The 24387-nt window shown below is 39.2% G+C and overlaps 1 protein-coding gene across 1 annotated transcript in view; it reads left to right on the top strand.

Annotated features, from left to right (window-relative positions):
* nlgn2a (neuroligin 2a) overlaps window positions 1-24387 on the top strand; it is a 197439-nt gene that overhangs the window by 70808 nt on the left and 102244 nt on the right. The window contains exon 3 of the mRNA XM_036597603.1: window positions 23816-23869. Within this exon, the coding sequence (XP_036453496.1) occupies window positions 23816-23869 (54 nt within the window). The remainder of the gene's footprint in view (window positions 1-23815; window positions 23870-24387) is intronic.

The raw sequence follows: 24387 nt of genomic DNA, 5'->3' as shown, positions 1-24387 counted from the left end.
CTGAATAGATTAGGAGATATTTCATTATGATTTGAACCAATGCACCGATCATGAATTCCGAATCTGATTTCTTCAGTGCCAAATTGGCCAATGGCTGAATTTTTGGCCAAATTAATGTCCACTTTTTCAGCCTTTTCTTTAATCCGAAGCTCACACTGTGTGGGTTAAATGAAGACATGAAACACAGTAGCACATTTCCAGAACTGTTTATTAGTCAGCCCTGCAATAGAAACAAAATTATTTTCTCATTAATGCCAAACTGACATTTAAAATCCTCTTTTTTAAATCAGTTGCCTAATCAAATAACATGAATCAAATAAAGTGCTACACTGAAAATACGAAGCAACTTTATAACAATGAACTGTGCATAATTAAGCGACGACATTTTGGCACAGGTGTAGCAGCAGCATTCAAATACCGCACATACCTGCCTCACATTATTGACCTTAAAAACTGCAACAGAGATTGGCCAAAATTAAAAAAATAAATTGACAGATTGCTGATTTTGTGTTTTAAGCAAAAACAATTTGCCAATTCCAATCACGGCCGATTCCTTTTGTGCGTCTTGAATTACGCGAGGTTAATGAAAAGTTGTTGTTGTTGTACTGTTTTTTTGTTTTGAGGAAGGAAAAAACTATCCTTTAACTTTTTACTGTTTTTGATTTTTTTAGCATCATGTTGAACAGAAAATAAAAGTCTTGAAGATGACTTGTTGAAACAGAATATAAATGAAGTGTAAATGTAATTCATTTCATAACAAATTTTGCAAGCAATTATTTAATGACTTGTAATTATAAAAATGAAGTTAATGTAAATTGAATGTATATCAAATTGAGAGCAGTAATCTTCTAAGACTTCTAAGGGTTAAGGAAATGTTAGGCCTGCTAATATAATACATATCATACCATGTTGCTCTGCACAGCTTTTGTTTTTCAGGAGGCGGAGCTAAACACTTCACACAAGGGATTTTTTTTCTTCTCTTTCCATCTAAAACACTCAATACAATGGAGATTGTTCCCTATTGCTGATTTGCAATGCTGGGAGACTTTTGACCCAATGCACGGTGCTGGAGCATAATCTTCTTCTGCTTTCACTTTAGATCCTCTTCAGTGGATCAGGAAGTGAGGTTAGAGCTAGTGGATGCAGGCAGGAAAGCACAGAACCACACTCAAAAAAATGAATTGTTGTGTGAACTTCTTTTAATTATGCCACATATTTCCATTCAGTCAGATAAGTCTTTGTTACCTTAACATAAAATGCAGTTGCAATAAATGTCGAAATATTTTCAGTGTGTCAAGTCAAACAACTTTCTTGGTTCATTTTTTGATTATTGAAGTCACTGGGCGCACAGTCAAACTGAAATGAAACAAATCAACTGAGAATTAACAGCCCAAATGAATGAATGACTTTTGTGGGCTGGGGTAAAACCATGACTTTTTTCTCTTTTCCACTTCTATTTTGTTTTGGGTTTTCAAAGAGAGTAAAGTGGACAGGAGCTCTCGGTGGACCAAAGTATCAATTTGCGAGGCTACATTTTATTTTTCTTTTGCAATTAATACTCCCCTGTCAGCTGCCAAAGAAACAAATGATCAATATTGGTGGCAATTTGTAATCTCTGAGCATTTTCTCCCCACTTCTCTCCATCTGGTCTTCTGCTTTTGTGTCTATTTTTGTTGTGAGATGGTGAAGTTCTCGCTGAATTCTTTTTATCATAAAGTGCTTTTGCAATCAAACCTAATTTAACTCAAAATCAGCACCATCTGAATAAGAAAGAAGAACCTTCACAGTTTACAGGCTACAACTTCTGAAACTCTCTCTCTCTCATACACCCACATAGCGCTAGTGGATTTAATTGAGAAATAATAGAGCATAGCACGTCAACATGCAAGTGCAATTCCACTGGGGCTCTGCTGAGGACAGACTGAGCATGCTTGTTTGTGTGTTTGTGCGTGAGTGAGTGGGTGAGTGTGTGTAACTGTGTTGTGCGCTTGTGTGTGTGTGTGATTTCATAGGAACACCCCTGGTGCGAATATGGCTGTTTTATTCTCTTGCCTGTCAACACCACCAGCAGCTTGTAGCTTTTTTGAGCATTCACAGCTCCTCTCTCGCAGCTCCTCTCTCTCCCTCTCCCGCTCTCTCTTTCTCTCCCTATCTTCAGATATCTCTTTCAGTCTTTCTCACTCCTCCCTCTCTCTCTTTCTTTAATCTGTCTTTCTCTTTCTGTTTCTCCATCTCCCTCTTTTCTGCTTCTCTCTGTCCCACTTTCTTTGTCCCTCTCACCTTCTTCTTTTTTCTTCCTCTTTTCTGCTTCTCTTCTCATCTCTTTCTTTTTCTCGTCTCTCTCCCTTCTTCTTTTCAACCCCCACCACCACTCCGGCCCCCTCCTACCCGTGACCTCTACGAAATTTGCCAGTTCTCGGAGGCTCAAATCTGCCAATTTCCATTTTCCCAAATCCCCAAATTCCTCTTAATCCAGCCAATCCTTCCCAGCGGCCAATGCTCAGGCCCACATATTAGATAATAAGTCATTTTGTTCAAAACTCATAATCATAGACTTTTTTGTCAACACCAAAGAGTGCACTTAACATCTCACAATCCCTGTTTACCATGACTGACATTCCAGCACATTTCCAATCTAGTGTCTATAACTCTAATGCGTCTTAGGGCTACTTATGTGGACAAAACATTCATGTTCATAATATATTTAGATGTTATTGTGATATCCAAACACTCTGAAAAAGTGACCTGGAGAGTCAGTCTTCAGTTGGTCAAAGACACAGTAAAAACAAGGGGTCAACCAGTATGTTTTTTTGTGGCAGATACCAATACTGATACCGATTATTGGTTTAAAAGGACACTGGTAACCGATATTTGTGGCCGATATTCATTTATCCTAAATTTGATGCGATTCTTACTCACAACTTATTATATAAGATTATTATATTAAATAAACATTAGAACATTACAAGAAATAAAGTGCTTTGAGCTTTAGACATGCTCTTAAAAAAGATGGTCCTTCAAGGGTTCTATAGTAAAGAAAATGGTTCTATATAGGATATAGGAACCCTCATGAACACTCAAAGAACCTTTTGCATAGTTAAAGGTTTCTTTGCATCATTGAAGTGTTTTTCAGAGTGATGGATAATGTGTTTTATATGGTTCTATGTAGAACATTTTTGATGTTTCTTCTATTGTTACACACTTAAAAAAGATGGTTCATTAGTGAACGATGCAAAAAACCCTTTAATCGTGCAAAGGGTTCTGTGAGTGTTCATGGCTCTCTAAAGAACCATTTTCTTTACTAAAGAACCCTTGAAGAATTATAATTTTTAAGTGTGTATGATGCCAAGCTTGTAAAAATAGAAGAACCCTACTGGATGCCATATAGAACCCTTTTTTCAAAAAGGTTCTATATAGAACCATCTATAGCACATTCAAGCATGTTTTCCGTCAATCTGAAGAATGCTTCCATGATGCAAAGAACCGTTTAATCAACCTAATTATTAAATGTAAAACGATATGTTATGATTTTACAAATAATTGACCGTTTTCTGGAGTTTTTTCTGCATAGTTGGCTGACTGAAGCTCCGCTGTAGGTGCACACATTCTGAGCGCTTTAAAATTTGGTGCAGAACAGTGTGTCTGCTCTCTACACAGAAGCCACACTCACGCCAAACGCATGATGTTTCGGGCAGGGCTTGAGCTGCACGCACATGTCTCGTTTAAATTATGTGACCAAATGCATTGAGCTTTTTGCCAACTATGTTGTTCAACTGTGAGAGCAAAGCAGGTGCTGCTTCAGTCCCTCCCGCATCTTTCACATAACTTTTCACATAACAAAATGGATTTACTCAACATGGAGTGACACAGAGACAGACTACAGAAGTGTGTTTTGTTGATCACGGTTGCATCAGATATGTGCATAAATAACAGAAGGCACTTTTATCACCAAGGAAGCAAGTTCATACGCCGATTCCGATAATTAGAAAAGTCCTGAATATCGTCTCCGATTAACAGTCAGACCGCTAATTGGTCAACCCCTAGTAAAAGTGTGGTTGGTTGAAGGATTCATTTAGCAGACTTCTGTAGTGTGAATATTGCAAAGGCTGATACCAAGAAAGCGTTTAACAAGCGATATTTTTTGCAGCCTTTGTGTGTTTGTGTGTGTTTGCATGCAGTAGGCAGCAGAAGTGTGTAGCCCTGCAGGGTTTGGGGCTGGTGCTGCAGCTCTGTCGTGTGAAGGCCCAGGGGGCGGCTGAGCAGAGGCCTCTCATCAGTCACTGTCCGTGAGGGCGATCGGCTCACCCCCCCCACCACTGCCCCGCTCCAGACAGCATGCCCTCCCATACATCTCCCTCCAGTCAATTCTGTGAGTGCTCAGCGCTGCAGTGTGCTCCTGCCCAGCCATGATCTGTCATTCAAAGCCTTCTGTCAAATTCTAGCAGCCACGTGCAGCCGTGCATCATGCGATAGGTAGGCCTGTTACAGTACACTGCAAGTCTTAAGCCATCAGAGAACACCACATTTAAAGCTAATTGCTGAGAAAACACTAACATTGCAATAAATCCAAATAAATATTAAAGGTTACATTATATTTTCTTTTCATGAGGTCCACTTGTTACATTTTATGTACCAGCACTGTTGTAATTCATTTTTTACATGACACAACCTCCCTTGGTCCCTTAGAAATAGACACGCAGTTTTTGTTACTGTGTTTTTAGGCCTGATATATGCAAATAGCCTCTCTTCTGATTGATTGACCTGTGTAGTGCCTTTTTAAAAAAGTGTGGGCTAAAATGTAACAAACTTTTGCATGAAATCATCAAGGATAATGGAAAAATCAGGTTGAAAAACTTCAGCCACTACTTTTGAATGTCTCGATCCATTGGTGTGCTGCAGTGATATACTATATGGCCAAAAGTATGTGGACACTAATAATAGAGTTCGGGTGTTTCAACAAAGAGGTAGACAATGTGAACTCACAGTGAGAAACTTGTTGCATGTGAAAATTGTCTATCCTCTGTTGTATCACTGCAGAGTTCCAAATAGCCTGTGGAAGCAACATCAGCACAAGACCTATGCACCGATTCTTCGGTGAAGCAACAGTACACAAGCCTAAGATCACTGTGTCGGCTGGAGTGGTGTAAAGCACGCTGCCACTGGACTCTAGAGTGATATATCTTACTTCACTATCTGTGCACAACAAGCTCATATAAGTGTAATGGTCAAGTGACCACATACTTTAGGCCATGTAACGTATGCCCTCTGACAACCAGGAACGTTGCTGAATTCAGAGTGAGCTGTTTTTTCTATATGTGAACTGTGTGGACTGGATAGTGAATGATATGCTTTATAACTGCAACAATGATTGCATAGTACATAACTGAAGTGACTGCTCTGTTTGAAAAAAGCAAGCAAATGTGTTTTTCAATAGTGTGAGGCTTTTAATGGCTTGCCCATTTCCAAAGCCTTCCTTAAGACAGTCCAGTATTTGTGATATTAATATCTTCTTTGGCTAATCAATACTTCATTAAGTAAGTTCATTGACCTAAATCAAGCGAAATCAAGGGTGCTGGTGGTGGAATTTAACAAGTCCATGCAATGGCCAAAGAGTGTCGAGCAAAAGAACCATACTCTTGTTATTTTCTTTATGTTTTAATGTTTATTAGCAATTAATCTTTTATTATGTTTTATAATCCAAAGGATACTGTAATAATATGTAATAGTAATATAGTTTTAAGCAGTTGTCCTTCTGTACAGTACAGTACGTCCTTCTCTGTATCCAGATTTTAACAAAAGTTTGATAATTAACTGATAAGCTGAATCAGGTGGATTGGGCTGGTGGTAAGTAAGCTGTGCTGCCCTCTAAGACTGAGAGTTGTCCATTCTTGCCTTGCATATATTAGCATTGTCTCAGCCTTTTGCTTTGTTCTGTCCTTGAAACAGGTAACTTACTCTCTTATTCCCTGTTCAGATGTGCTAGTAGCCCATCTGCACATACAGCCCTTTGTACCACACCTCACTCACTGTCCCTCCCGTCCTGACCAATACCCAGAGCAAAGCATCTCATAATGATGCATTAAGAGCTCTTCTAGAGAGTGAACTATTCTACTGTAGTCCTCTGAAGTCTGGGAGAACCGTAAGGGCACACAAAACTAGGACACACAAATGTGAACATGTTTTTCCTTTATTAGGCAATGCAGTGCTGTTTTTGGAAATAGGCTCTTTTTTCATCTCTCGCATATTTGTGTGGAGAGTGGTCTCTCTCTTACACACCCCCTTTCTTTTTTCCACTATGCCTCCCAGTCTCTCTCCCTATCTGCTGGTGTCTTTCTGTCTTTCCTCCTGCAGTCATCCCAGCTCTGACCAAGCTCCTTGGGGATGCAAACGCAGGCTTCAGGACCCTAGGGGAGCTAGGAGTGGAGACTGGGGCGGCCAGTCACTCCCAAGTGTTTTGGGAAGGGTCTGATGAGATGGTTTCTGTGTGACTGCTCTGCCAGCTCCCTGCTGACGGTATTGCTGGCATCTACATTATCTCAACCCTAAGCCCTGCTAACATAAAGAACATAAGATGTTAAAGCTAGCGCCTCTTTCAAGCACCCTTAAGTACTTTACTCTAAGATGATCTTAATATAAGTAAATGATCTTAACACTGTCATGGCCCATTTAGGTGTAGATGTCTCCCTAACATCTTCATCATAGCCTAAGGCCTTGAAGCATGAAGGCCATAGAGACTAAAGCTGGTATTTCTATTGAGTACTTTAAATCTCTAAAACGTCAACTTTAAGATGGTTCTAATATACAGTAAGTACAGGGTATATTACCAATACGAATAATAGTTAACTAAGGGTGGGTGATATGGCAAAAATATAATGCCACAATACCTTTTTCTGATACATGATAAGCATCACAATAGCTGTCTAAGACTAAGAATACCCCAATTTTGTTTCAGTGTTTCATATACTGCACTGCACTAAATCCGATTAAACAGGCCTAAAATGACTTAATAATCAATTATTTGTTTTTTTCAGTGTTCTTTAAGTACTAACAATGTCCACGATATGCTAGAGAAGCTTTTTCATCACCTGAACCCTAAGCCTTTCAGCATCCTCATATAAAGAACATAAGATGCTAAAGTTACTATTTCTATCATATGCTTTATGTAGTATGTAGTCTCACAGGTCTACTACTAGATGATCCTAATAGATGACCCTTATGGGCAATCTCTCCCCTATCTCCAAACGCCAGACCAAATACTATCCAATAGGATATTGGTTTACTTTGGACTTAAAAAGGCTTTGGTAGTGTCTAAAAAGGCTCTACAAAGGCTCCACACTAAACTCCACTAGAACCTCTAAACAACCCTTAAAAAAGGACATAAAAATACAACACACCGTAATACCGTAAAACGACAAAACATACCCAAAGATCAACAGCCTCTTACCCCTACAGCTTCCTAGACTGGTCCATTAATCACTGACTGCATAAGCTCAACACTAAATCTTAGCTAACCGCAATACAGCAAGTAGGTAATAGAGAAAACACACGCCAAGTTTGACAAAAACCCACTCACACCCAGCACATCACGTTGTTACAGATAGGGGAAACTGGAGCCTGTGCACAGTGGATGTGCTCAGAAGTCCTAAAAACACTTTTCTCCATTTGTGTGCATGAAGCAGTGTCCAAAACATGTCCGCATTGCTGCGGATAGCATGTCTGCTCTATCTGTACTCTATGTGCTTGCCCCGGAGGTATAAATAGATAAACAAATGCATGGATAAATAGACGAATGGATAAATAAGTAAATAAATGCATAACTAACCAGGCGAAATGCACCACCACACAAATATGATATTATGCGTGGCCTTGATGCAAGAACAATCAGGAACTTTATTTGCGATTCGATCTTTTCATATCCCAGAGGCCGACGATGAAGGGTATTTTTGTCAGAAGGAGGGTGGAAAGCAGGGGAATTGGATGGCATTTTCTCTGGCAGGGAAATGAAGGAGTACTTCGAAGCGGCACCTGAGTGTTTGCGGATGGGCCTTTTTTAATTAGCGTCAGAGCTAAAGGCATAGGTGCCAGTCTGAGACGTCCCTGTTCCGACCGCAGAGTTGAGTACCAGTGGAGAGCAGAGAACAAAGCAGCTTTGAACCACCAGACCACAAACAAATACAAGTCCAAAGTGAAGAGTCTGGGTTAGATGCAAGCACAGAAGTGTTTTTAAATTAGATACATGCTAAAAAGAATAGAGTAGTGGAGAACGGGGAATAGAATATGGTCTAGAATGAATGAAGTAGAGGAGAATTGGGACGCAAATGTGATAGAGAACCAATGGAGTATTGGAGAACTGAGAACTGAATATTCAAATTCCAAATTCATTTGTATAGTAATTTTACAATGATATTGTCACAAAGCAGCTTCAGCAGAATCCAGGCTCATGCCATTAATGAGCACGTTGGGGATGACAGTGGCTGGAAAAACTCACTAAGAACATGAAGAACACACCTTGTGAGGATATCTTCTAGATGCAGCTGAGAATTGCATGTTCTAAGAGGAATCAAGTACTGGAGATTTTGGTATTGGGTGTGTTCTAGAAATAATGAAGTATTGGAGAATTTCTTATGTTCTAGAACCCATGTGTCAAACACAAGGCCCATAGAGCCAAGTCAGGCTCAGGTCCTATTCGGCCTGCGGAATTATTTTAATTTTCTATTCTTATTAGTCATTTCACCCTGAGATGCAGTACAGTACCCAAATTTCACTGCAACATAGTGTGCCTTCTGCCCCCCTTCCCCCAACAACAATCTATGGGCCAGCAGTTACACAAAAAGAAAAGATGTGTGGTGTCTAATTCAAGCAAACAGGCAGTAAGTAAGTTTTCAAAAGTAAGTTTTCAGTGACTTTTTTGCTTTTGCAGTTTTGGCAAAAACCCCCGTTGGGGTCATGGCAAAATGTTCAGTAAAAATGAAATAAAAACACAGCCGGCCCATGGATTTTTTAATATGGCCCTTTTAGTGGTTGCTTCTGACAGCCCTGTTCTAGAAAGATTTGAATATTGGAGAGTTGGGTATGGGGCATGCTCTGGAGTATTGGGGATTTGGGTATTGGGTATGTTCTAGAACGAATGGAGTATTGGAGAATTAGGTATGGGGCATGTTCTAGAAAGAATGGAGTATTGGAGATTTGGGTATTGGGTATGTTCTAGAAAGTATGGCGTATTGGAGAATTAGGTATGGGACATGTTCCAGAAAGAATGGAGTAATGGAGATTTGGGTATGGGTCATGTTCTAAAAAGAATTGAATACTGGAGAATTAGGTATGGGGTATGTTTTAGAAAGAATGGAGTATTGGAGATTTGGGTATTGGCTACATTCTAGAAAGAATGGAATATTGGAGATTTGGGTATTGGCTACATTCTAGAAAGAATGGAGTATTGGAGATTTGGGTATTGGCTACATTCTAGAAAGAATGGAGTATTGGAGATTTGAGAAATGGTGATATGAATGCCATGTAAAACTACTTCTCTCTTGCCCTGCGTTCTTTTTCTCTCTCCAACATCTCTCATTTTTGGCCACTGAATGGACAGCAGTTGATGGAGGAGTTCAGCTTTGCTGCAGGGTGGAAACATTGAAATCTGCTGAGGTCAATTACTCATTTAGAGTTAGAGTTTTTATTGCAAAGTAGTGAGCAGAAATTGGTAACTTCCTGGTTTGTGTGTGTGTGTGTGTGAGCCCAGAGAGGATATTTTTTGAGGTAAATCCTGAGCTTGAGCTCATGTTTTCTAATAGGTTGGGAGTTTTAATGCTAGTTGGAGAGCCTGATAAAGAAACAGGGAGAAGCACATATAATGAGAGCCAATGAAGGGATGAACAGGGAGACATAGTGGATAATGGAGAGACAGAGAGAGAGGGTAAGAAAAAGCTTTTGCATTTCTCTCTCTCTCTCTCTCTCTCTCTCTCTCTCTCTCTCACTCACTCACTCTCTCTGTCTCTCCTGCTTTCTCTCTCTCTCTGAAGGTAGATGAAGCTGAGATTGAAGACAGAAGTGGGGGATACAGAGGGAAGGGTCGCCTTGGCAACCCTGCAGCTCTTTCAGCTTGTAGCTGTCAGGCATCGCATCAGAACTGTGTGTGTCTGTGTATGTGTGTGTGCATACTCAAGGGTGTGTATGTGTGTATGTGCGTGTGTTCATCCATTTGCCTCTCTGCTAGACTCTCAATGAGGGAATTAGCAAGAGCTGCGCTCTGCTTGCTATTTATAGCCTCGGAGGCGAGAAAGAGTAGAGGAAAAAGTTTGTGAGTGTATGTGTGCGGGTGTTTGAGTGTGTGTATGTACTCCTGACTGATGCCGTCACTGTGCAGATGTTGCATTCTCTAGAGCCTCTCTCTCATGGTCTATCTATCTATCTATCTATCTATCTATCTATATATCTATCTTTATTGCAGTTTGTTGATTTCTCTCCCTCTTTCTCTATATTATTGCCATTGTCATTGTTTTATTCTCTCTCTCTTTCTCCTGCACTTTCTCATTTCTCTCTATAATGTTCTCTCTCTCTCCATCTATGTTTCTATCTTTCTTTATTGCTCTTTCTTGGTCTCTCTCTCCCTCTTTCTCTTTATTGCTGCTCATTCTTTCTCTCTCCCTCTTTCTATTCATTATTTTATTCTCTTGCTGTGTCTCTTCATTTTCTCTTTATTGCTCTTCTATCTTCTCTTTCCTCCTGTCCCTTTCTCTCTATTGCTCTCTTTCTCTCTCTCTCTCTCTCCCTCCCTCTCTCCCTGTCTCTGTCTCTATCTCTTTCCCTCTTTGGCTTTTTTGCTTTTTATCATTCTTTCAGTCTCTATCTATCTATGTCTTCCTCTTTCTCTCAGTTGCTCTCTCCCTCCCTCTCTCCCTCTCCTTCTCTCTCTCTCTCTTCCTCTGTTTTTATTGCTCTTTCTTGATCTCTCTCCTGCTTTCTCCCTTTTACTCTCTTTTTATTGCTTTCTTTCCCTGTTTCTGTCTGTTGCTCTCTTTGTCATTCCTTCATTCTCTCTTTCTTTCTCTCTATCTCTTTTTATTGCATTCTGTTTTGTCATTCTCTCTTTTCTCTCTCTCTCTGTTGCTCTCAATTTGTTCTCTTTTTTGCTTTTCAATTTCTCTTTCTATATGTTGCTATCTTTCTCATTCTTTCATTCTTTCTCTATTTTCTCTCTGTATTACTCTCTAAATTATTTTGTTCTTGTCTGCACTTTCTTTGTATTTTTCTCTCTATTTCTCTCTCTACCTGTGTTTGCTCTCTTGTTCTTTCATTTTCTTTCTGTTGCTTTTTTCTCTTTCTTTTGTTTTCTGTCTCTTGCTCTCGTTCTTATTCTTTCATTGTCTTTTTCGGTCTCTTTCTCTGTTTCTAGCTCTCTGTCTTGTTGTTTCATTCTCTCTATTTGAATCTGCTACCTACTCTCTCTCTGCCACTCTGTAACTCTTCCTCCATTTCTGAAAACCTCTCGCATCCTCTGAAGCTTCAGAAAGGCATAAATGTTTGGTGGATTGTTAGCGTAGAAGCCGCTGCGATTGAAGCTGGAATTCAGCTGCATCACCCGTTTGAAGATTTAGCACATCTTGACCCTTGGTGGCATGAAAAGCACTGAGAGCTGGAAATGAATGGGCCTCAGTAATGGAGATATTAGCTCTTCAAAGCCAGAGGACAGTGTGTGGTGGAAGATTCTGGAATGGCAGGTGTTTGTGAGCTGGAGGTTGAATTGGAAAAAAGCCATAGGAGGGATAGACTGGCCTTCTCACAATGAAAATTCACAGATGCTATAAAGGGTTTAAGTCATTCTTATTCTGTTTTTGTTATGGTTTTCCAAAATGGTTCTCTCTCTCTCTCCCTCTCTCTCTCCCTCTCCCTCTCTCTCTCTCTCTCTCTCTCTCCCCTCTCTCTCACACACACACATACACTGTGTTTGCATTCACTTGTTCTTCTCCCGCCTGCTGCATCCTCTTCTTCTCTTTTTCTCTCCTCTTCTTCTCCCCTTCTCTCTCGCTCTCTCTCTCTCTTGCTCACTCTCTCTGCAGCTCAAAGGGATGTCTCTTCAGTGCCTGCTGTAGCTAAGGTGGCAAGTGGCTCTGAATGCAAATAAGATTCACCCCTCCACCCCTTCCCCTTTCTCTCTCTCTCTCTCCTCTCTCCCTCTCTCACACGCACGTACATATATATATATATATACATACCCAGGGCTTGTACTCCTATCTGTGTTTGGGAAAAGGGCTCAGCAAAAGAGCAGTAACCGAGAGAGGGGGCCAATAGGATGGAAAGAAGAAGGGAAAGAAAATAAGAACATGATAAAAAAAGATTAAATGCAGTTTGTTTTGTCTTTTTCTTTCCTTTGACTAAAAAAATTGTGATTTTTATTCTTGTGTTGCACAGATACCACTTTTTCCCTTCTGATCTTCAAGTATCACCCGACACAGAGTATCAATGTCAGTCCTAACTCAGTCTAACCTACCTGCTCAATCGTGCCTGATAATCAGGATATTCAAACCATTCTACATCTTCAATGTTGTATTTTGATAAAATCAGTTTTCTGTGTCACACATAACACACATTAAATTGAATAAATGGAGTTTACAGGTTGGATTATATACTGAAGTACTTGCTGGTCATGCCTCCCTTAGAAATACTGTCGTTACAGAATTAGCAGTCAGCATTTTTACTACTGCTTGTCTGAAGTGTGAAATAATCCCAGACTGCAACATGTTGCTTGCTTCACTCAAGCCCTACTGGCACGCATGCAAGCATCACTCAGTAGCACTGTCACCAATTGTTTTATGGAATCAGTATTCTCTTGCCAATAACAGTACTATTAAATGCCAGTGTCAGGGCTGATACCTGTGCGGCATTAGTATCGGCACAACATTAATTTATTAATATACTGAACATTTCTACTGTTACTCTCCACACATAGCATAGCAGATTTTTATTTGGTTCAAGTTGGGGGAGTAGCAAGCAAGCATTAAGTCATCATCGTAGTACAATTAGCCTGCTTCATTCTGTCTGTATCATTAGAAATTGGTTCGTCCTAATTACCCATAAGCAAAGAGAAAAATGAGTTTTAAATGTTAACTGCCTGCTAAAAATAATAGCATTCTATAGAGGCCTATAGGTTAGGCCTACCTTTTACAGCCCTAGGTTCCAATGTTGGAGGTATTTGTCCTTCTTTTGCTACCTCTTTAAAAATTGCAGTATTGAGCATTGTTTACTGACTATTATGCCGGCTAGCTAGGTAGGTAGTATGTTACAAACTAGCACAGCTCAGCTACATTTCCACTATCAGGAGAAGCAGTCAACCAGCTACAGTAGTGCAGGGACAAATTGCATTTTGTCAGTTAGATCACTTAAATGATGGCCTTATATTTTGCAGCTGAGCAAAATGCAGTACAAACAAAGACCGAGAGGAGTGGAGAGGAAGGCCTAATCCACATCCAAAAACATGCTAGGCCTAAATCTGCCAGGCTAACAGTGCTGTAAGAGGAATGTGTCAAAGTGTTGAAGTGGTCCAGCAGTCTTTGGACTGCGAACCGTGCAGAAAGTGGCACGCTTTATTTTAATCTAAGTGATTAGTGGCCACGTTTTGTATGTTTTAATAAGATTAAGTCAATGTCAATGAGACATGGAGGAGAGAGATTGTCCCACAAAATGAACTAGATTACACTAAACCAACATGATTAGCCTGCATCTGTCACACACACACACACACACACACACACACACACAGAGGAAAGATGGGAAAGAGGCAAACCAGCCAATGACTTTGCAGTCTTCGCAGCCATAATAAGGGCTTTTTAAAGCAATTATTACAGCATGAGTAGTTCCGGTTCTGAAATATGATTGGTTGACCCACATTTAAACCACTCTAAAATACTCAGTGTATGGACATATGAACACACAAAACAGCTTAATTCTGCATTAAAGCACAGAGTTTTTAAAAGCCATTGTGCTCTTTATAAGGTAATGTTATTGGCATCTAAAGCCTGCTGCTAACTACTGTAACTAAAAATTAGATACATTTAAATAAAAAAAAATGTAAAAAAAAAAAGAGAAAATTAAAAGCTAGTAACTAGTAGCACGCTGTGATTTATTTAACACAGTGATGATCCTAAAGATCCTTTTACGCAAAAAGAGTGATATGTATTTGTTCGTTTTAAGCAACAAAACCCTCAGTGCTGTGGTGAAAGGCATAAAGTAGGACCTAATTTCTGTCTTACCATTTTGGAGCTCTAATTCAAGGTGATAATACCGGTTTTAACACCAGGTTCAGTCCAAAATTAGTTTCTTACTGCTCCTGATTCATGTCTAGTTTGCATACTCACAGCTGCATTCATTTCCAAGAACAAAACAGAGTGTAAAATCTAGCGAGCTGTTCAGAACCATAGGAAACTGCAAAAAGACTGACTTTGTGCAGAAAGTGGCATTTAAGCGCTTAAAAACTTTCATCGTGTAGAAATATGACTATAGCTTAGCTACTCACTAACAAGAGATAACAAACAGTGTTGTTTTCATTTTTTAAGACACTGGTTATAAACACTCTTTGCTGTTCTCTTGCGTCACTCATTATGTTAAAAACAGTGCAGAAATAACATTTTATTCTACTTTCTGTGAAAATAATTGTTTGTCAGTTATGTCTTTTTAGTGTACTGTGTTAGTTCCATTTAGTTTCTTTATAAAGCATCAATAAAAATATTATTAAGAAAAATAGAAAAAAGTGGTACCAAAAAATCACATGAAAAGCAACTAGACTTTGTTTTTTTCATGCACTCAATTAAAGTAAAACGTGTCATGAATTTTTAATGCTTACAGAACATTTGAAAATATTTGATAGATGCAGCCCTACAGTTATCGTACCATTGTTAAGGGGTGTTGTAAGGCATGAGACAAAGCAAAATCACTTTGATGCACGGCCTCTAGTGGCTTATTGCTTTATTACACAACCTTTTTGACACTAGCATTAAATAACTGATAACAGGCGGTCAGGGTTGTGATACCCTGTAGTCAGACTTTATAAAGCTGCTATATCACGTGTATGACCTCACTGAGGCTTTATGAAGGATGTAGTGAAGCTCAGCGGCAGGGCTGCTGGTCATAACGCTCATGAAACCTGCCTGTAATTGTCACTGTGGCTGGTGTTGCTGGAAATTGCTTTAACCTTCATGCCTTCTCCATCGCCACCACTCCGTAAATGTCATCCTATCTGGCTGCTCTCCCTCTGCTCGCTGTTTAAACACTCCTCTTTTCACACACTCACTCTATCTCTCCCAAACATTCCCCCTGTCACAAGCACACGCACACACACATTCTGTTCCAATCACCTTGTGGCAGTATGCCCTCTATCTTTCTCTCTCTCTCTCTCCCTCTCTCTTTCCCTCTTTCTCTCTATCTCCACCAAACATTCCTCTTCTCCCTCACATCCTCCATTCAAATCGACATGTGCAGTATCTTTCTTACTTTTTCACGCTCTTTCTTTATGTGTCCCAACCACTGGCTGCACTCACCTGGACATGCTTTGTCATTGTATAGCATCTCAGACTTAGAATTCTGATTTAGGATCAGTAGGAGATACATGCCTTTCATCTCTGTATAAATATGCTTTTATGTGCAGAAAGAGGCAGATCTGGGCAGGTGTGAGACATGTAGACCAAGGTGTTTGTCTGCTAGTGCTACATTATATGGCCAAAAGTATGTGGACACCCAACCATCACACCTATATGAGCTTGTTGGACATTCCATTCCTAAATAATGGGTATTATGAACCCCCCAACCTATTTTTGTGGCTATAACAGCCTCTGCTGTTCTGGGAAGGCTTTCCACGGTAGGTAGTGTTCTCCTGGCATCCACCAACCCCAGATTCGTCCATCAGACTGACATTTAGTGAAGCATGTTTTATCAATCCAGTGAACAAGTTTCCGCTGCTGTAGAGCAGATTGTGTCAATCCAGATGATGCTTGGCATTGTGTCACGTTAATTGGCAGAATAGCATGTGTTTATTTCACGCTGTAGTATTATTATTATTAAGCTGTTACTTGTTGATTGTGCTTATTATTCAAAATAAATAAAATTAGTAATCGAATACATCCATTTTCTATGAATGTAGTGATACTCTGCCTCCTGTCTGTCATGCTCCCACTTGCTAGTGCCATGATCCTTAATTTTGAGCTTGTGCTATGATCATGAAAATGGGGCCCTGATTATCTTACTCTAATGCTACTAGGTCAACATATTCTCTCTCTCTGACCTCCATGTTGGATGAGCCATGTTAATTTAGCAAAATAACCCCAACCTTCATGCTGCATTACGTTTTAGCTTAGCTATCAATTATGGTTACCATAGTTGTTCTTATCTTGAATTTGTATGACAGACCACAAGTGTAGCAAGAAATAATTTTTAAAGTTTCATAATTAAGTTAATTTGCAACCAGCACCCAGCACAACACCATGTGATATGATTAGAGTGGAATAATCACTAGGAGCATTGTACTCAGAGTGTTTTGTTTTTATGTTAATAAACATAATACTGTTCATTGTCTCTTGAAAAAAGTGCTAAGTTCATGTTTTTGTTTTTTTACAAAGTTAATATTTCTTCTAAACTTTTGGCCTGTAGTGTGGATGAATTAAGGCAGGGTGTAACACCAGGCCATCATCGGGTGTTTGCCATCTGTTTACTTCTGAAAAACATTGTTGAATCTGTCCAGCAGATTTATAACCAAATGTGCCTTCTACACTTAAAAAATAGAACTTGTGGTGAGTTTGAGCATTCATGTGTGTGTGTGTGTGTTTGTGTATGCCACAGGGAGCAGTCTGTAGCCTAGCCTTGATTTCCAGTCGATTGCATTGCCTTGACAGACTGCACCACCAAACTGGCATCAGCCCACCCCCCTCTGGGGCAAAAGGAAAGATATTTCAAATAGAAATATCTTCAGTTCTTTCACTTAAATGCACAGAGCCACAGTTTTGAAAGCTTCTGAATTCTCCCATCATAAAGTGATGGAGAAGAGTTGTGACCAGCTCTGTTCAATGCCAGGAATCGAACTAATTCCAGTTGTCAGCTAGATTGAACACCAGCTGTGCCCATTTCCTTCCTTCATGCGTTTTTAGAGGAAGGAGGAGATTGCCGTCATTTACCTGTTAGACCTGTGTGGCCTTCTGATTACAAGACCGGGTGTCCAAATCAGAGAATGTGTAATTTTGATTGACATCAGCTGATGAAGTATGCTCTGAAAGTAAGTGTGTGTGTGTGTGTGTGTGTGTGTGTGTGTGTGTGTGTGTGTGTGTGTGTGTGTGTGTGAAGGTTTGTTTTTGTACATTATAAGGATAAAAATATTCTGACTTTGTAAGAAAACCAAAAAGAAACATGGTTAACGTACAATTAAAATGATCCTGACTTCGTGAAGTGTTTTTTCACAAAGAGCTCCATTTTTCATTGTTTAAAACTGCAATGTTAAAAGTATCTATTTATGGTTACTGAGGGTTAGATTATGATTATTTTTAGGGTTAGGCTTAGAAAATTCTTTTTACATTACATTTATAACATTACGTAGTGTGTTTTTGCCTGCAGTAGAATAGAATAAATGCTAATACAAATAAAAGTAAGTAGCCATGCCAGGACTGTTTTAGATGGGCACAATAAATTCTTGGTTTGGAGGAACCTTGAATTTCACCTCTGTGGGAAAGGGGGCTACAGTAAACGTTGTTTCTAGAAGTAATAACCTTGACTACAAGGCATGTGTTAACTTCAGGACAGGAGAAAACTCAGACATAACTCAGAAAAGAAAAGAAACTTCTTTCTGTTACACAAAGAATCAGTAATATTTATTAGTACTTTAAAATTCTCACAGTTTCTTTTTAATATTCTAACATTCATGCCTTTTAGACTTTTTCTATAAGCCAGCTTTAATGTTAAATAACTGTTATTATAGAGCTGTTAGTTCTGAAGGCACCGTCTGTTTGATTGAGAAGTGTTTTTCAGCAATAACTGTATAACTCTGTTGAGCACCGGTTGCTAAGCAACAATTTGCTTTATGCTCCAACTAACTGTTACAGAGACTGTGTCCAAAACTGTGCCCTGTTCACTATATAGTGCACTATTTTGGGGTCTGGCATTTTGTAATGGTGTCTGAAAACAGTACAAAATATCCAGTGCATTCAAGTGCACTGTCCCACAATGCACCACAATAAGTAGTGTACAACCAACAGTGATGAGCAAACCCAGTGATCCAGATGTTCTAACATAGGGTATAGTGATTAGGGAACTATTTCAGACACAGCATAAGTTTCTACTTGCTAGCACATACAAAAACAGAAAATGGATACAATAGATGGCTTCTGTAGGTATTATTTGACCTGCAGTCTGTTTGGTTAGATTCTGAAAAAGAGTACAACAGCAGGCCTACATCAAATTCTGAAGCTGTCATTGCCCATAAGCAAGCTTTCGGCCAGCAGCTGTGATGCACACGCCAAAGGCGAATAACACACTCCCCCTCGTGTTCTATTGCTAAGTAGTTAGTATATTTATGGAATGGTGTGCTTGGTAATAGAGCTGGGAAATATGACAAAAAATGATATCACAATAATTAAAGAAATTTTCACGGTACACAATATATCACAATATTTATTTTTTTTCTGGTATCTGATAAATTGGAACAAACATAGTAGTACTACTTTTGAAAATACTGTCAAAAGCTACGAATGCAGTGATTTGTATTCAAAATTCCACACACTGTGCTGCACTAAATCAATGTAAACTGGCCTAATTATGTTTTTCTAGTAATCAAACATGCAGTTGGAAAGTGTTTTTTTAAGTACTAGCGATGCTCAGAAAAGCACATTATAAATGTGCTTAAATTATCATGATAATGATAAATATTGTCATATTGTCATATTGCCCAGCCCTACTAGGTTACTTTAATGCTTTAAATAAGCAGTGTATATATTTATCCAGTCCACACGAACTGATGATGGCCTTGGAAGAGTTTTGATTTTTATTTTCCTGTTACAAGGTCGAAGTGCTTTGCTTCAGTTATGTTTGTTGATTAAACAGGAATTTAAAAATGTCACATATTTCAAAAGTGCAGATTTATTTGTGTTTTGTTTTATTTATTAATGATATTTTAATAATGAAAGTACATTTAAGCAGGGAAAATTGGTGGGCTAGTCCCACTGGGACCAATTACAATGCCACACCTAGTTAGAAGAGCTCAGGTTTGGTTCCTGACTCTTCTGTGCACTCCAGCCATCACATGGATTTGTTCAATTTTATCAGAAGCACACCTGATTTAGCCAAACTAGATATTGGATGGGACCTGTAAATACTGAACTTCTTTGAAGGGAGGTATGGAAATGGTTAAGTAAATACACTGACAGACATTAAATCACGATTGTTTATTTGTATTAATTTACATATCATTTTCTCAAGTGCCCTAGACACTGTATATATAATACGTATGAGGCATAAATATGACCTCGCATCCTGATATAGCATAAAAACAAACATGTCTGTGTGTGTATGTCAGTCTCTGATTCATCCAAGTAAATCAGTGGCCTGGTCTCACTCCTGCAGCCCTCATAACCGTTGGCAGTCACACTCATAAGCTCTTGCAGATACATAAAGATGCATACGTGTGTACAGACATCAGCTCATGTTAAATCGTCACTCATCCATGCACTGCAAAAAAGTAATTAAACATACATACTTACGAATGCATATTCACATACACATTAACATAAACACACACACACACAAATTCACCTACCAAACCTCCAGTTAAGGCTGGCATTCAAAGCTTTTTAAAGGATGAAGTGCAGAAAGCACCCCCTCCCACCCCCCCATACTCAGTGCTGGCTGGTGTTCGCAGCCCTGTTAAGGCTGCAGGGCGGCACGAGCTGATTGGTGCAGAGTGAGGTCAGTGCAGGAAGTGGAGCTGAAGTAATGTATTACATAAATACTAAGAGAGAGAGAGAGAGAGATTCAGAAGGGGAGGGATGAACAAACTGTGGGACAGAAAGATAGAGAGAATGTTACTATTACTCTCAGTTACTGGGTAAATGCAATGAAACTAATTTAGAAATACTGCGAAAAGGTCACAGAGACATACATGTGTAATTTTCAGTCAAAATGGCCATTAAATGTAAGTTATTCTTTTTTCAGTGTCAGGATAAAAGCAGAAAACATACATATTAACAGAACATTACACAACCTTAAAAAATACATTTAATGTCAATTTTTTCTGTATTTATTGTGTCCACCTTTTTCCTTTACTAAGCTTCCATTCTTTTAGGAGACTTGCTTTTCAGACTTGCTTGTCAGAAATCTGCAGGGTTATTTTTCCACACGTTCAATTCAGTCTTTGAAGTTGGTCGCATTTTCTGCTTCTCACGATCCAAGCAGTCTCAAACACATTCAGTAATGTTTAGGTCTGGATTCTGGGGTGGCCAGTTCAGTACATTTGCAAATGTTCTTTTTTTTCCGTTTTCTTTTCTCAGTAACAGCTTCTTGACAGCTACACATCCTGTCAGACCCATAGTGTTGAGTTATCTTCTCAGAGTGGATGAATGGACAGAAACAGCTTGGTTTTCTCCTACCTCTTAAAGATGAAAGTACTGTTAATCTGATGGTGGTAGTTTTGGTGATCTGTTTGGTCTTGCACAGTCTTTAGGAGTCCCATTTTCTCTACGTCTCTTGTTTTTTGAACCCCAGTTTTGGAAACTCCTCAGAAATATCTCCTGAAGAATGAATAACTTGCACATAATGGCTGTTTTGACTGTAAAGTAAATAAATGAAGGATGGACTCTGACTTTTGCACAATACATTAAGTACAAATATTACAAGATCCCACATACAAGACCTTAGGCTTTAAGGGGTTAATGAAATTTGTAAAAGAGGAAGAGGAGAAATAAATAAAAGGTGAAGGAGAGAGAAAGAAAGAAAGAGAAAGAGTATTACAGCTGATACTATATGCTGTCTACCAGCTTATGACTGTTTAGCCTCCACTGATGCGTAGCAATGCTGTAGAACACAGCGATGTAATGAGATTTTGCCTAATTGCCTACAATGCAAAGCTGTGCCACACTAATGCTAATAGAAACAGCTAGAAGAGAAGCTAAAACAGATTTGTATGAAATATGCTGCTAATTCAATCATATATATATATATATATATATATATATATTATATATATATATATATATAATACAAATCACAAAGTAACATACATATGATAAGTATGGTTTTGATTGAAATGTTACATTGTCTGATCAGGAATGTGTTTCTTACTTTTTTACTGTTTTATAAGTGGGATGAACACAAGAGACCACAGAGGCACAGGTTCATGACACTGCTATGTTCTTTTTCATGTTCCTGTAATGTTATGGTAATCAAACTATTGCTTTTTGATAATGTTTTAGCACAAATCCAGCTGAGTTACGGTAGTAGCTTATCAAGCCTGGTCCAGTTCAGCATGGCTCATACATGACGAGGGTACTGTAGGGACCTGTAACATTACAAATGTATTTATCGCTTTACATAAATCACAGTGGAATGCCATAGTGTGAGTGTGTGTGTGTGTGTATGTATGTGTGCTGTGTACATGTTTGTGAACTAAGTTCTGTCCAACGTTATGCCTCAGTTAACTATGTGGCAACTGCGCAGTTGCTGCAAATTGGCTGCAGAACAGACCAGAACTTTACCCATGGCTCACAAATTAAAGTAATGTGGCTTAATGAGTGCAGTGACAGGTTCTACCATCCAGTACTCACGATCAGCAGGCTTTATTAGCTTCACACGCAGGATGCCTCTCATTCTCTGTGGCATCCTGGAAGCTTCTTGGCCAAATTTGAGTGGCTCCACAATTTAGCCCTGCAGTACGCCACTGAGAGAGATGTGGGGAAGAAAGAGAGAGAGGTGCACTGAGGAAGAAGGGGCGGAGAGTTAATGGATAAAATGGAGAGAATTGGTGGAAAGGCAGCAGGGAGGCAGAAGAGGAAAGCAAGATAAAGAGAGGGAGGAGAGGAAGGAGAAGGATTTGGCTGAGTCTGAGCATTGGCGCTGTACTCATTAAACACACTGAAACATGCAGAACTATGCACACAAGGTTGGCTCTGAATTGATTTTCTAAGGTAACTGGACTTGCCTGAGGCACGTAAGCCATTTAGAGGCAGTGCATAAAAAACAGGAGAGAAATGGAGAGAAACGGGAGAAAAATGAGAGCTGCTTGGTTCACCTTACTAAACTAAGCTTCAGTTATTGCCTGAAATTTTATTTTTTTCTTTCGTCCTCTATCTTTCTGTATTTTTCTATTTCTGTTTCCACGCTATGGCTGTCAGCCTCGATCGCCATTCAGAGTTCAAACACAGCTCAGTTTCTCACTCACATCCATCCCAATAAAGGTTTCCATCTCTTTCTTTCTCTCTGTCTCTCCAAAACTGCCTAACTCCCATTTTTTGTTGTTTATTGTTTTAAAGCATTGCTGACTGACCTTCACATTATGTAAACGTTTCTTAGCAAATGAACCACAAGAAATAACATATTATAAATATAATAAAAAGCTATGTTAATGTAGATTGAAATTAAGAATGTTTTTTCATCTCCAGGAAAGTTTCAGAGATTCATGGTTTTCTTTGTGCATATATTGTGTAATATGACATATTAGAAGATGCATATTACATATTAGAAGATGAAAAGTTCTTTTTCATCAGTACAAGAAAATTGACTATTTTCACTGTTACCTGATAAAAGGTATACTGTGTTTCTTTCCCACTTTTTCTACACATTATAAGCACAATCCAAGGTGTACTCCATTTCTTCATTTTGCTTTGCCAGCAGAGTGAAGCAAAAATGTTTTGAGCCACAAAAAAATGAATGGGTCTGATATTGGGATGCATGATTTTGACTAATGTCCATCACATAACCTGATATTTATTCCTGCAGGGTTTTGTCTGCTTGGTCTTCTTCATGTCCTGTTTGCTCTGCCAAATAAAGCTTTATTTCCATGACTGTGTGCTTAATAAAAGAAAAATACACATCCCTGTTGTTTTATGACATCATCACGACAGGTTTCGATAAACACCTGCTTGTGCTACAAAATAATAATAATAATTACAGCATCCCTATCCATGTGTTCCCAGCATGTGTATGTGCAGAGTGTGTGTGTATGTGTGAATGTGTGAGCATGTGTGTTTCTCTATGAGGGGCTCCTTAGTCCTTAGGCTCCTTCACTCCCCACGTGGTGTTTTGTTTTTTTGTTTTTTTTTCGGGGCGTGGGGGTGAGAGCCGGACAGGGCAGAAGGGAGCAGGGGAAAGAAAGAGGAGGAGGAGGAGGAGTGGGGGGGGCAGTCTTGTTTTTCAAGCCACTGAGGTTAATTCCTTATTCCTCCTCATTGATTTTTCCTTCATCCCCGGAAGCCAAACAAGCCGTTGGAACCATAGACACTAAAGATAGTGTAAAAAAGGGCAATAACAAACAGCGCAAACAAGGACAGAGCCAATTCCCACAAGCCACAGGGAAATATTCACAGATCTAATAGCACATTTCTTTGATCTTGCCAAGAGTTTGTGTCTTTCTTGCACTGATTCTGTGTTTATGATGCCTTTTTTGTTTTCTTTTGTTTTTTCCTCTTTTGAACAAATAAGATCAATGACCTCTTGATGATTTGTCTTTTTTGCTCTTTCTTCTTTTCTTTTTTTGATTTTTTTCTCTTAGTTTTGAGGTTTTTTTCTTACCACAGTAATCTTTTTTGAATTTTCTCTTTTCTCTCTTTTTCCCCCCTCCTTTTTGTCTTAACCCTAGGTCCGCTCACAAAAAAACACGATGAATCTTCAATGAACCGGCCGCGAGACGAAGGTATTTTTGTTGCATGTTTTTCCTTTTTTCTTGTATTTTTTAAGTCTTTTTTTGGGGGAATTAAAAAAGAGCCTTCTTTATTAGTCATGTGTAGTAGCATTTGTTATCCTCATGTGCAAATATAGATATTTATATGTGTGCGAGTGTGTGTGTGTGTCTGTGTGAAAAAAACTTGAAAGCGTTATTGGATGTCTTCGAAGAAGAGTGGTAAAAGACCATCAGCAGAGCTGATTCCTGTGCAGAGAAATTGTAGCTTTATAACGAAAGGAGTGCTGGCCAACGACAAAATCCTGCCGTATCACCAATAACGCAATAGATGACAGAGGCTTTGAAACATAATGCTCAAACAAAGTTGTTTAAGCCATAATTTCACAGCTTTGCTGGTTTTACCAACTGTTGCTGCTGTGTGGCGGCGTTGTGCGAGGCCACGTAGAGATTATGATGGCTGAAATATCACCCCAGCTCTAATGAGGACAAATCAGCCAGGCTCTATTCTGCACTCCAGTGCTGGAACTTCT

This window comes from Colossoma macropomum, unplaced genomic scaffold (genome assembly GCF_904425465.1).
Source record: "Colossoma macropomum unplaced genomic scaffold, Colossoma_macropomum, whole genome shotgun sequence".
NCBI classification, from domain to species: Eukaryota; Metazoa; Chordata; class Actinopteri; order Characiformes; family Serrasalmidae; genus Colossoma; species Colossoma macropomum.
This window is presented reverse-complemented; position numbering and strand designations above follow the sequence as displayed.